At 36.5% G+C, this 13,943-nt stretch overlaps 1 protein-coding gene across 1 annotated transcript in view; it reads left to right on the top strand.

Moving 5' to 3' along the window:
• The first annotated feature begins 11,016 nt into the window (after window positions 1–11,016).
• Window positions 11,017–13,943, top strand: part of LOC118203714 (uncharacterized) — a 41,484-nt gene continuing 38,557 nt past the window's right edge. Inside the window, exon 1 of the mRNA XM_085819170.1 lies at window positions 11,017–11,348. Within this exon, the coding sequence (XP_085675296.1) occupies window positions 11,207–11,348 (142 nt within the window). The 5' untranslated portion in view covers window positions 11,017–11,206. The remainder of the gene's footprint in view (window positions 11,349–13,943) is intronic.

The raw sequence follows: 13,943 nt of genomic DNA, 5'->3' as shown, positions 1-13,943 counted from the left end.
GGGATGTTGGGTGGGGAAGGTGTCATTGTGGAAATTGACGAAAGTAAGTTTGGCAAGCAAAATATCATAGAGGGAAAAGAGTCGAAGGAAGATGGGTTTTTTGATTTGGTTGAGAAAGGGACGGATAAATGCGTGTTTAGAGTTGTTGAAAACAGAAGTGCCTAAACATTGTAGGAAATCATTAAAGATAATGTTCTACGAGGATCGACTGTTATATGGGATTGCTGGAAAGTGTGCGACTGTCTCGAGTTCGAAGGTTGTGCGCACCTGAGAGTCAATCATAGCTTGCGTTTTAAAGATCCGGAGACAGGTGCGCATACTAATAGTATTGAGGGAGCTTGGGCAGCAATTAAAAGCCTGCATGAAGTGTAAGCCCCGCAGGACGGTGACGCTACTGTTAACAAACCTCGCTATCCCTGAGTTAGGGCTAACAACACTCGCTCCTGCTACCATCTGCCTTACGGTAAATCGGTGTAAAATGGCTGTAACTGGGCTGATTGTGAGCATGAGCGACCGTAGGTGATGTGAATAGCTTCTTAGTTATTCGCATCGTCGGTGCGATTAGCCATTGCGGTATTAATACACATGCATGGTACCCTTGCGCTCTTTATATTTAACTAAACACTATCTATCAGCTTTAAAACTATGTATATTGGCCATATAGATTTTTATTATTTTTTTCATAAAACTTCTTTTCTTTTACTAAATGCTTCTTCTTTACTATTTATAAACAAAATAAAACTTATAAGACATAAAGTTGGCCAAGCAAACTTTTCTCGCCAATTCATAAAGTCGCCAATGTGCCGCCAAATTTGCCAAGTCACCGTGGGGGGTATAAATAGCTATAAAGAGCCAAGATATCGCAATGATGTGAACTTTTCTAAAACTGGGTTGCTTGAAAAATACTTTGTTTTAACATACATCTGTAATGTATGGAATAAGATGACTCATATGTTAGGAACTAAGGGGTGAACTAATCATGGTCAAGAGGAGAGAATGAGTAACTGCTATTAGTACCAAGTAGCCCGAATACCCGAAGGAAGAAGACTGACTTTGCTTCAATGCCTGCCAAGCATTAGCTGAGCATAATAAAGTGGCCTTCATGCCTAAAAATAGCCCTATCAGGAGCAAAACATCAGGACGTACTTCGTCCATTCCACCCAGTGCCAAATCCCACCAGAGGCTGAAATGCAGAACTTTGGAGAGGAACCTAAAATATAATGATATAGCTAACAGACTAGCAAAGGAGGGTACTTTTGTGCCATAGGTTTATACTGAACCTTTGACTCACCTAAGCTATATTCGAAAACAAAGGCTTTAATTAACACTTTTAGAAGTCAACTACTGACACATTTTATCAGGTTCAGTGTTCCGCCTTACTTTCTTTGGGAACATGCAAGGACCTGACTCGGAACAGGGAGCTTACTAAAGCTGTGTCCAATAAATGTGGGAAGTAGACAAGATACACAGGAAGGGTATACGAAACCCTTTATTTTTCACTCTTTACAATAACTTCCGTACTTCGGAATACAGAGACCAACTACTTGTGGTCTGAACGTAAGAATATAAAAATATTTAACTAAACTCTAACTTAACTTTGGAATAATAAACAAGGGCCTACGTGGAAGATTGACCGTATATTAACAGGAAACCGTATGTAGTACAGAGAACTGTTAACACTACAATACGTTTAAAATTATCACGAGGATTAAACCTCTGGCCTGGAAGACAACCAGCAACCGAGTAAAACTGCTAAGTTAAGCGGCCTGCTTCGACTAACTCCTTCCACTCTCTCGCTTGGCAAAAAGCCACAACTTAAGTACTTGGCGTTCGCCAGACAAATTTGCATAAATAAGTTAAAGCTTTTAATTCTGGCCGGAAGTAGAAAATAAGAAGTGATAGTAAAGATTTAAAATAAAAAGAAACGTTAGTAAAACTTAAGATCCTTACATACTTCTCGCCAGAATTAATTAGTTTGAAACTGAGGTCTAAAACGACCTTGTTGAAAACTTTTAGCTCTAGAATCTAACGAGAGGCCAATCTCTTACAAACATTTCTGACTAGAAACTAGAAATTTAAAAAAAAATTTTGTTTTTACAATATCAGCTCCATGGACAACCAATTTTTCATCTGTACTGCATCTAAACATTAGCTTTTATTCAAATCTGGTTCCTTCCAGAGATCTGGAAGGAAAACTAGTTTAATGAAATGTTACACAATGAAATGGCAAGTAACATGAATATTTATATTTCTCTTAACATTCTTATTTCATTCATGACTTTATTTTTATTATCTCTCCCCGTGCTCTCTGACATGTGTTGTAAAAGAAAACACCAAACACGAATGTGTTTATGTATACGTGTTCAACACTGCCGCCTACAATCAAAACACTAACGTGTTAAAATTCAACATAACAAGACCTCGTAACACACCCTATCTTCAACTCTAAACCCTGAGGTACTATTTTTAAAGTGGCTAACTCTGAAGTGTAGCGTCAGAGAGCCTAACTACATTCATTCAACCTTAAACACATATTCACCATAATTTGGTCTTTTTACAGTCACACGAATAAGTTTAAAATTTTTTTTGCATTACTTTCACTATTACCATATCACAGTATTTCTTAACATTTAAAATAACAGTTCACATTGTATATAAGAACATATTAACATGCCGTTAATTTTACGCATTTTAAAACATACATTAGTAGTACATTGTTAACTTCTATTCTTTTCCAAGCAAGTGCCAATTCTTCTACATTGAAACACTACATTTCAAAAGTCTTTCAGACCAAAACTTCTTTCTTCCCAGAATGTTTTAAATAAAATTTATACAATAACTTTTACGATATTCAAGTATTTACACATTCCTATTATACATCAACTTTAGTTTTACTCGCGAGTAATTGAGAAACATAATACCAAAATAGGTAACAACTCATTTCTCGACTTTTTGGCGATAAAGGTAGACCTCACATGAGGTAAAACTTCTTGAAATCTGCCACTTGCAGTAAGAATGAAAGATTAACTTAAGTTTGCAAAGTAACATAAAATTTTACTTATCTTTGTGATATTCGGACATTCTTTTCTCAGCCCAGTCCTGGAAGGTAACGAAGATTCTAGTTTGATTTATCCTCCTTCTTGTGCGGACTCGCCCTTCAGTGCCTTCCTCTAGAAGCTTTCTTTTTCCTCCAGTTCGGTCACCCTTGAATACCTCCTTTTTCGCCTCTGCCTGTGGTCTTGGCCGTTTGATGGCAGCTGGTCTTGGCGGAACCGGGACACTTCTCTCTCGTTCCTGCTTGGACCTCGTTGCTGGCCGTTCAAATTTTCCTTGTATCTTTTCCTCCGCCGCTAGTGGCCCTTCCGCAGTTCGGCGACATTTGCTGCGGAGAGTCCTGTCCGATGAGTAGATCTTCCGTTTGGGAGCCGGTTATAGTTGCCGTTATTTCTCCTGGCTCTCTTTGCATTCGCCGTACTTCTCCCTTCTTCATTCTGGGGGTGGTCGTGAGCTCTCTTTTCTGGACGGTGGAACGGCTTCTTTTTCTTGTTACCTTCAATTTTCCAGCGGGGAAACTTTCTTTTCAATTGTTCCTGCCTCCTAATGGCTTGCCCTTGTACTTGTCGTTGTTCCACCTCTGGAGCTTGTGCCTGCCGTGCCGGATCCTGCAAAAGATCTTTGAAAATTTGCATTTTATTACTATCATAGTAGGGTTTTATTTGATCAATGTTTGCGGAGCATGTTTCACCATTCCTGGCTTTTAACACCACTACAGCGTGAGTTATTTCTTCTATGACATATGGTCCTTCAAATAGTGGAAAGAATTTGGCGGTTTTATCTTCTGGTGCTGAAGAAAGTGAATGCTTAATTCTTAATACTTCATCTCCTACTTTATAAGTTACTCCCCGCCGTTTCAAATCGTAGTAAAGTTTTTGTTTTCTCTGTGCTACTTCAGTATTCTTTTTTGCTTCTTTAATTACTTTTTCTATATCACCCATTTTAAATTCTGGGGCTCTTTGTTGCACATAAAATAATTTATCTAACGGAGTTATAATCTTTCTGCCTAAAAATAACTCAGCAGGAGTTTTGCCCGTTGTATCATGTTTTGCGGTCCTAAGGGCGAAAGCAAATTCATTGACATAGTTATCCCAGCTTTTATGAAAATTTTTAACATAACTACGGATAATTTTCACTATATTTCTATTGACCCGTTCCGCTATATTTGATTGCGGTCGATACGGGACCATTTTTAAATGACGTATGCCCAGTTTTTGGCACATGTCTTCAAATATATTATTTACAAATTGAGGACCATTATCCGATATAACTTTTAGAAGCGCCCCGTATTTTAAAATATATTTATTTAAAATAGAATCAGTAACTAATTTCGCGGAGACCCGTTTTAAGGGAACAATTTCGGTCCACTTACTAAAATGATCAACCATAACAAGGAGATCGCGACTTTTATTTAACTGACTTTTTGGGAAAGGGCCCAATAAATCGATGCCAAATATTTCATTTGGAAATTCGGATTTAATACTATTTAGAAACCCGGCCGGGCGGAAATTAATATAATTAACTGCTTGACATGTTGGGCAGGACTGGACATACGCCCTTGTTAACTTTTGCAGTTCAGGAAAATAGACTGCCTCGCGTATGCGTTGGATAGTTTTTCGAATACCAGCATGAGAAGTTAAAGGGCTGTCATGCAACTCCTGCAGGATATTTAATCTAAGACTAGCTGGGATAACAGGTCGAAATTCGTTTTTGGAATTTGTAGTTTTTGTACAAAATAATAGACCATCTATTAGTTCGTAATGGGACGCCCTATTTCTTATCGCCACAATATCTTGGTGGCTAAAATTTTCAGGATCCTTTAAATACTCATAAATGCTTCCAAACTCAGAATCCTTACCCAGTTCGGTTATTACAATTTCTCGGTAATTTATTGTAAATGCTGTGAGCGTTGCCACCTTTACAGTATTACCTTCTTCATCTATTTTTATTCTAGATATGGCATCTGCTACGATATTTTACTTTCCGGGAGTATGCTTGATTACCAGATTATATTCTTGTAGCTTGAGTGCCCATCTTATTAACCTTGGGGATAAGTTTTTCCCTGAGTACAATCTAGTTACCGCCGCATGATCAGAATACACTGTTATTGGCGCCTTTCCAAAATAGACTCGAAACTATTGCACTGCTAACAGAACTGCAAGTGCCTCTCTCTCGGTCGCGGAATAATTTCTTTGTGTTTGATTTAAAATTCGACTAAAAAATGCCATGGGCTGCTGATTTTGCGAAAGTACCGCTCCTACCGCATAATCCGAAGCATCCGCTGAAATTTCTAAATTCTCATCCTTTTCAGGAAATTTCAACACAGGGGCTTATGTTAATGCTTGCTTTAATTTTTCGAAAGCACTATTGGCTTCGGCCGTCCACGAGAATCTTGCCTTTTTCCTTTTTAATTTTAACAATGGTTCAGCAATAGCTGCAAAATCTTTTATAAAGGACCTATAATATGAACAAAGTCCTAGAAAAGAAGAGAGCTTCTTCGCCGTGTTTGGCAGCGGATACTTTTTCACAGCGATTATTTTTGATTCGTCTGTCTCGATACCTTTCTGAGATATTTTGTAACCTAAATATTTTAATTCAGGGGCTGCAAATTTGCACTTTTCGACATTAACTTTTAGAGCGGCCTCATTTAATAAAGAAAACACCTGTCTTAAATCCTGTACATGTTGGTGCAAATTATCACTAGTAATAATGATATCGTCTAAATAGATAAATGTGGACTTTCCAAGAACAGGCCTTAACACAATGTCCATACATCGCTGAAATGTTGCTGGTGCCCCTGAAAGGCCAAACGGCAAACGCAAGAATGCGTAAGTGCCAGACTTGGTTATAAAAGCAGTCTTAGGCACGTGCTCCGGTCTAACCCCTATTTGAAAATAACCAGTCGTTATGTCTAAAGTCGTCATATATTTGGTCGACGTTATGTTCCTTAGAATTTCTTCAATAATAGGTAACGGATATACCGGATATTTAGTAATGGAGTTTAATTTACGATAGTCAATCGCGAATGGCCACCTTTTTGGATGTGTCAATAGACATTATTTTTCTTACATAAAACCACCGGGCTAGCATAACTACTTGAGATGGGCGTTATGATCTTTTTACGTAGCATATCGCTGATGTGCCATTCTATAATTTTTTCTTTCTTCTTATCATACCGGTATGCTTTGTGGCGAACTGGCATTGAATCTCCGGTGTCAATACTATGGTTAGTAACTTGAGTAAATCCTGGAATATCACTAAATAACGAAGCAAATTCACTTACCATTTGTCGGATTCTTTGTTGCTCTTCATTAGGCAGGTGGTCAAGGTTTAACATCGGCGGCTCCGATTTTTCTTCTCGAACTGGTTTCATCGTCAGCTTATGGGACGCTTCATTAAAATCCAGCGTTGCTTGTGCCTCTGAAAGAAAATCTATTCCTAAGATAATAATGTGCTTGCAGATTCTTTACTATAAAAAACATAACCTTTATTTGTTCGTCCTTGATACGAACGTATAGCGGTAATTTACCTATGCACTTGCATCTTTCTCCTTGCGCAGCTAACACTGTCGTATTATCCGAATTATATATGCGGTATTTCCGAAAATACTTCCACAAAAATCTTCTGCCACACAGGAACACTGCGCGCCTGTATCCAGGAGTGCGGTGGCTGGGATATTATTCACCAACACTTCAATCTTCGGAAGAGTCAAATTTTTCACCATTACTGTATTTAACTTGTAGGAAGAGGGGTTTTCGTGGCCTTCGGATTTCCGCACCCTCTCGTCAGCAGAAATCCGTTTTAGTTTAAATCTTCTTTTTCCACTGGCCTTGAGACTTTTTTCCTGGATTGCTATTGAACTGTCGACGTTCGCCGGCTGTTTTTGGATGCTCGGGTTTCCTTGCCCACTGTTTCGCTTTGCTTCCGTAGCCGTGTGCTTGACTTTGCTGTTGTCTTGGCGCTCCAAATTGGTTTCGTTGTTGATATTGGTGTCTTCTTTCAATGTCCGCCGTTCTTCTACTTTTAAACTGGATTGTTAGCTCAAATAATTTTTCCAGTGTAGTCGGATTCCTTAATTCAATAAAGTCTTGTACTTGGGGAAGTAACCTCGGCAAAATCACTTGAATTATCTCAGGATCCGAACGGTTTCCATACAAGAGTTTGAAGACGTGAATTTTTCTTAAAATAAAGGTGGAGAGATTTTCGATTCTTTGCTGATATATGCTGAAAATTTCCGTTTCTAATTTCGCACGATCCCTTACGACAGGGAAGGCTTTTACTAGGGCAGTCTTGAAATTTTCGTAAGTATAGGTGGGACTTCCTGCTTGACCCAAGAGACTTCTGCCTATACATTTGAACCAGTTAAGCGCTTGGCCCCTCAAAGCGCTGGTAGCTAAGGTAACTTTCTGAAACTCCTGCACGGGGTAGAGCATGAAGTGGTCATCTAGTTTTTCCAAAAAACTGGTAACCGGTGAGTTTCCATTAAATGTTGCTTCTGGTTTCATCGAAGCGCGCATGGTCTGGACGATGTAACCAAATCCTTCCAGGGCGGCAGCTGGCATTTCTGGATTCTGAGCCGCTTCTGCAGGCAGCACAGGTTCTTCTTGAAACTCGGCCATGGTTATTCTTCTTCGTTGGGCGCCACTATCAGGTTCCGTGTTCCGCCTTACTTTCTTTGGGAACATGCAAGGACCTGACTCGGAACAGGGAGCTTACTAAAGCTGTGTCCAATAAATGTGGGAAGTAGACAAGATACACAGGAAGGGTATACGAAACCCTTTATTTTTCACTCTTTACAATAGTTTCCGTACTTCGGAATACAGAGACCAACTACTTGTGGTCTGAACGTAAGAATATAAAAATATTTAACTAAACTTTGGAATAATAAACAAGGGCCTACGTGGAAGATTGGCCGTATATTAACAGGAAACCATATGTAGTACAGAGAACTGTTAACACTACAATACGTTTAAAATTATCACGAGGATTAAACCTCTGGCCTGGAAGGCAACCAGCAACCGAGTAAAATTGCTAAGGTAAGCGGCCTGCTTCGACTAACTCCTTCCTCTCTCTCGCTTGGCAAAAAGCCACAACTTAAGTACTTGGCGTTCGCCAGACAAATTTGCGTAAATAAGTTAAAGCTTTTAATTCTGGCCGGAAGTAGAAAATAAGAAGTGATAGTAAAGATTTAAAATAAAAATAAACGTTAGTAAAACTTAAGATCCTTACAATTTATGGTATCGTAATGTAGGTTCTGGTACTGCTGTTGGTTCAAGGGTGACAGGAAGGACCAAACGCCTCTGGCTCAGTTGACTTTATTTAAGGACCCTGTAGTTTTCCTATGGTGTGGAAACATTCCCAACTTGTACCAAGTATAAAAAGCATGAAGGTACTGCGCAACATCTGCTTAGTTGTGTTGCTTTGGTGCGTGAAGATCTGATGCAGAGACCTAATTTGGTGTTGGACGTCGTGGAGGCGAATGAACTTATTGATCTGATCTGATTCAGATCAGAGATATTAATAATAAAAAGGAGAAGATATGTTACGAACAGTTTAACTTTTCTCATTCAGAATTTATTAAATTATTAATGCAGAATATCTTTTACTTATTTCGGTAATTTTAACTGCATAATATGAGAAGTAGCCTTAAAAAACGCTTATGGTCTTTTTGATGCTCAGATTTGAAACTTCAGTGCATATTTTGAATGCAAAAATAACAGTTAGGATAGTTGCCATTGTCTTTTTTACCTTGTCATCAACTTGCTGGCTGGAATCAGGCTTTACTGCATAATGCAAGATCTATTATTGTTACTATATTTATGTATGAAGATCGTCTACTTGAATTTTACATTGTATTATCCCATCTGATCATAAGTAGATGTTTGCAAAACATAAATGTTCAGAAAAGTGATTAGACTATTTTAAAAGACAAAGGTGTTCTTTGAAAGGTCGCTACATCCACAAAAGTATTTCTGCTTGTATGTTGGTTTATCGGAAGTCGTAATCCCCTCTGGCGAGAAAATATCGAGCAGATCTCAGATCGTTCTAGTAGAGCCGATTTGCTGAATTGCATAAAATGTGTTATCACTTTATTCGTAGGCATCCAGCAACGACCAGCAGGCATGCTGACCTCATGTCCAGTGGCGTAGCGAGAGCACAGTATGTAATCGCACCGACGGTGGTAATAGCTACCACTTACGTTCACGCATGTGCACAATCAGCTCATGTACCAGCATTTTACGCCGATTTCTCTAAGGCAGGCGGTAGCGAGACCGAAGATTTATAACCCTAACTCAGCAATAGAAAGAGTTGTTAATAGTTCACCAGCAAGAGAATAATTTGCAAGTAATAATTATCAGTTACAAAGACGAGGTCAATCTATATACATGATAATGTTCAGGAAATGATTAGATAAAATAGGGATTTAATGATGGTTCTAATTGTAAGCGAGGACGTGTAATTAGTTAAAAAATCTTTAATATCTTTACAAAATGGCTACAGAAATTGCTTAAATTATTTTATTTAACTGAGGAATTTTTGTGCAAACTTAGACCCTATTCTTATAGCATAGGGCTGTCAGAATTTATTATTAAATAAGAAAACTTACTGAACATTACAATATTCTTATATATTCATCCCTTTTTCAGTATCCATATATGTTTATATATTTAAAAATCAAAGTTATTATGAAATAAAACCTTATAAAATCTGATAAATAATTTATGTGTGCAAATATTTAAATCTAAATCTCTTACATTAAATTATTTCTGTCTTTTAAATTACTTCCTATTATTTGTTTCAATTTAATTTAATAGCTTTCAACTTATTTTATGTCTTAATTTTCTACACAGAAATCCTCTGTCTATTTTTTATTATCTTTTCTCAGACAATTTTCAAAGAGGAATGAATTAAAGTCTTGATTGGGCAAAACACATCTTTGAAGCTAAATGTATTCTAAAAAGTACCAAAAATGTAAACAAGATTTTGTCCCCCCCACCAAAAAAAAATCAGTCGTTTAAACTATTCCAACCATTCAGGAAAACGATAAACATTGTGAACATAAAAATCTGCCCTTTTTTATATATACTTTAATAAAAGGAAATGTGTTGCTTCTTTTAAAATTTAGAAGAAATGGAACCCATTTTCCATTCTAAACTTTTAAAAGCCTCCAACGCTTTAAAAATGATAAACTACGCCAAGGTAGTAACCCGCCTTTAAAAAAAAAGAGATTCACTACACTTAGGCAGTTCGCGTACTTAGAATCCGTTCTTTTCGATTGGGTTCAAATGATAGATCCGACAAATCAATGCGGATGCGTCGTTAATGTTGGTGTGAATAACTCAAGCGGCTAATCGCACCACTGGTGCGAATAGCATCAACCTAGCGAGGGGGGGGGCAAAGGGGCGTATGATGACCCGGACACCGCTCGCACAGGAGCGCCAAATGATCTCCAAACAAGATTTTTCATCATATCACCGTGTTTTTTTCGGAGGGGAGGCAAAAAGGTATTTTGCCCCGGGCGCCAGTTATGCTCGCTACTCCACTGCCCATGTTATATGACAGTATTCACTGATACCTCATACAAAAATCTACGCAGAATATCTGAAAATAATATTGTGGAATCCTTATTCAACTGCCGTATTCCTCTGACCTGGCTACCAATCCTTCACCAATCTGATTATTGCCAAGGAATCCAATCATTGTCAGAGCAAAGGCAAAAGCGTGTAGACTTCAAGGGATAATTTACTTTGTCTAATTAAATATAACTGATTTCATCTACATAATATTTAAAGATGATAGATGCCTGTAACGCATATTAATCACTCTAGCCCAATAGTCAAATAGGTTTATTATTTTATTTTAATAGCTGTTGTTTTCAAAGTCTTTTTACTCAATGAACTCGATATTGATAGAGCACCTGTATTTTCCCGCTTTGTACCTTCAGCGTTTGGCAACTATATAAGTCCTCTTGTTTACAATATGGCAGCATTGATGGTGCATGTTAGGAACAAATATACAAATTTCATATTTGAATTAACGATATGAAATAGACTCCAAATCAAAATGTATCTATAAATTTAAAGCGTCGTCCATGTTGCAAAAGCTTTAAAGCGAATTCAATGTAATAGTTTTTTATTTGTGCTTTTCCCTGATGTCTGCTGCTAGGTCGTCTTTGACGGAATGGGCATGGAACTTAATACATTTTATTTACGAAAGAACCTATCTCAAACATCTTATCATTCTGCATTTGCTGAATGTTCTAGCATTTTCAAAAGTCTTAGCCGTTTCAAGTGGTAATTGTTCTAGATAATTAATATGGTTGATGTCTAGCATTTTAAATTTAACTTAAATTTATGTGTTTACAATGATATATGATTAAAAATAGAAGTAAAATAGGTATATAATCTCTTTTATATTAATCTGTATAATTATATTCATTAGGATATCGAACTTCAAGATTATGTTATTTCTACTAATGAATATAAAAAAGTTACCCATTTTTATATATGTATAATATAATAAGTTTAATTTTTTTTCTTTTGATTCCTGTATTATTAATACTTATATTTGTTTTGATGGTTATTAATCATCACCAAAAAGCATAAGATTAAATTTTGAATTTATTATAAAGGCTGTAAATATCTCAGTGTGTTTTATTTTAATATGATTTCATAACATTAGATCCTTCAGAATCAGAGAGAGGGCTTATTTATTACCTATTATGCAGCCTGAAAAGGGATGGAGGCGGAAATTTTACTTACTGAAGATTAATTGAATATACAGGCAAAATTCTAATGCCATTTAATATATTTTAAATTCTAAGAGAATTCCAGGCAACAGTAAGAGCTGAAGTAATATAAATGATTATTTTTTAAATCAAAGTAAAAAACCTACAGCTGAAACTAAATTGAATATGGTACATTCATGATATTTTCCAATGAGATCAATACATTGGTGGGAAAAATTTAAAGAACAATTATAAGCACATATGAAATTTGAAAAAAAAAAAAAAAAAAAAAAAAAAAAAAAAATCAACTAGAAACATGGAACTTTTATAAGATCTTTATTCTTTCATGCTTAATATATTTTCAAAATGCAGAATTGCAGATTTTTTCAAAAAATAAATTACATAAGAGCATTGAAACTACGATATGAAGTTAAGTGTTTAAAGTTTGTGTTATAATTTTTTAGAGATATGTAGAAAAAAATTAAGGGTTGTAGAGTATGTTACATTTATTTTGGAGCAAGAAGTAAAATAAACCCAGCAATGTTCTTGACAAAATTCAAATTCAGGACCTCCTAATTGCCAGCCAGAAGTGTTTCCATTACATCATAAAAATACATGGTAAAGAATGAGAAAATTCCTTACATTCTGCCATATTTAAAGGGTGATTAGGGAGGCGGGGAGATTGTGATAAATTGTCATTTACCATGTTTTCGCACGGTTGTCACTTGTAGAGTCTGTTAGGTTTATTTCAGAGTGGGAAACTTGATAAAATCACCAATGCTATCAGTAGGGTTCAAACTCCAGATGCCTAAGTTACCAGTCAGATTTTTTTCCAATTATATTACAAAGGATACAGTAAGGAAAAAGAAAATTTGGTACCCACGGATGATCTGTCCAACCTTTCTGCAAAGTCACCAGTCGTTGGCAACTAATTTTTTGGCAATATCTCAGTGTCTAACACATGGAAAAACAGTAGCCATTTTAGAGAATGGTAGTAGCATGAATATTTTATAAAACAGCAACAAATTAACTAAATTAAAAATGCAACAAACACCTATAATAAAACACTTTCTTTTGTCAAGTCTTCTGCTCGTATGCACAGTTGGAGAGTTGCAGAATTCTTAGCACTGATGAGCAAATCGTCTCTGCTATCCACATGCAGATCATCAATTAGTTTGTTTTAATGTGAAAAACATCAGAGAATTGCACAAATTAACTTCATGAGAGTGCCTTCGTACTCTCACAATGAACTATGGTAAAATTGCATATTTCTGATAAAGTGCAACAGTTCCTTTTTCATTAGCAAGCAGACTTTATAATAGCATTATGATTTGCAAGGAAAAGAAACTCCACACTTAAATAGCAACAAGCAGAAGCCACAAACCTTTAAATTTCAAAACGGCTTGCATTACCACCACTGTTAAGCTAGATGGTACATGTTGGGGCAACCATTAGTTACTTGCCAGATAAGTAAATTTTCATAAAATTCTGGATTGCTTATTTTGGCGACATAGCACATAGCCCTGTGATTCTCATCAATGTTGGGCATGTAACCCAGCGATACCAAAAACTCCATTAACACAAGGTATGTTGTCACTTCTAACTGTAATGAAAACTTTACATTAATTTTTCATGCTGTGAATTAGAGTGCCCAAGAGTTTTCTGGTAACAAAATGTATTCAAGATGAATAGTGCCTTTGGTTGATCTTTACAATATGGTAACTGGTAGTTTGGAGGCGATAAAGGTTACTACCTGGCACTTTGGTAATAATGTGAGCAATACTCAGTTCCGATTACGCATTATTTTGTGTGGGGGAAATGAGAGATCATGGGATATGTCATGTGATATTAATGGATGAATTACGGTTCTTTAATCGGAAAAGGGGGGAAATCGGGAAAAAATCTGGAAATTTTGTATTTGGCTTTATTCTGTGTTGTGTGAAATAGTGTTTGTGAATTTTTGGATCCCATGGCCGTAAGTAAAGTGAATTCGAAATGGGTATTTAGTGGTATTGAAAAGGATAGTAAGAAATGTTTTTTAAGGTTGTGTGAGAGAGAAATAAACATGTTTTATTATGTTATTTATTTTACCTGGTATCTTGCTTTGAAAGATAAGTATGATTTTAAAGATTCTGAAAGAGAATGAAGAAAAGTGTATCCG

The sequence above is a fragment of the Stegodyphus dumicola genome, chromosome 6 (assembly GCF_044657685.1).
Source record: "Stegodyphus dumicola isolate Sdum_Otavi_A_Nest chromosome 6, ASM4465768v1".
Classification (NCBI taxonomy): domain Eukaryota; kingdom Metazoa; phylum Arthropoda; class Arachnida; order Araneae; family Eresidae; genus Stegodyphus; species Stegodyphus dumicola.
Note: the sequence above shows the minus strand (reverse complement) of the source record. Positions and strands in the feature narration are given on the sequence as shown.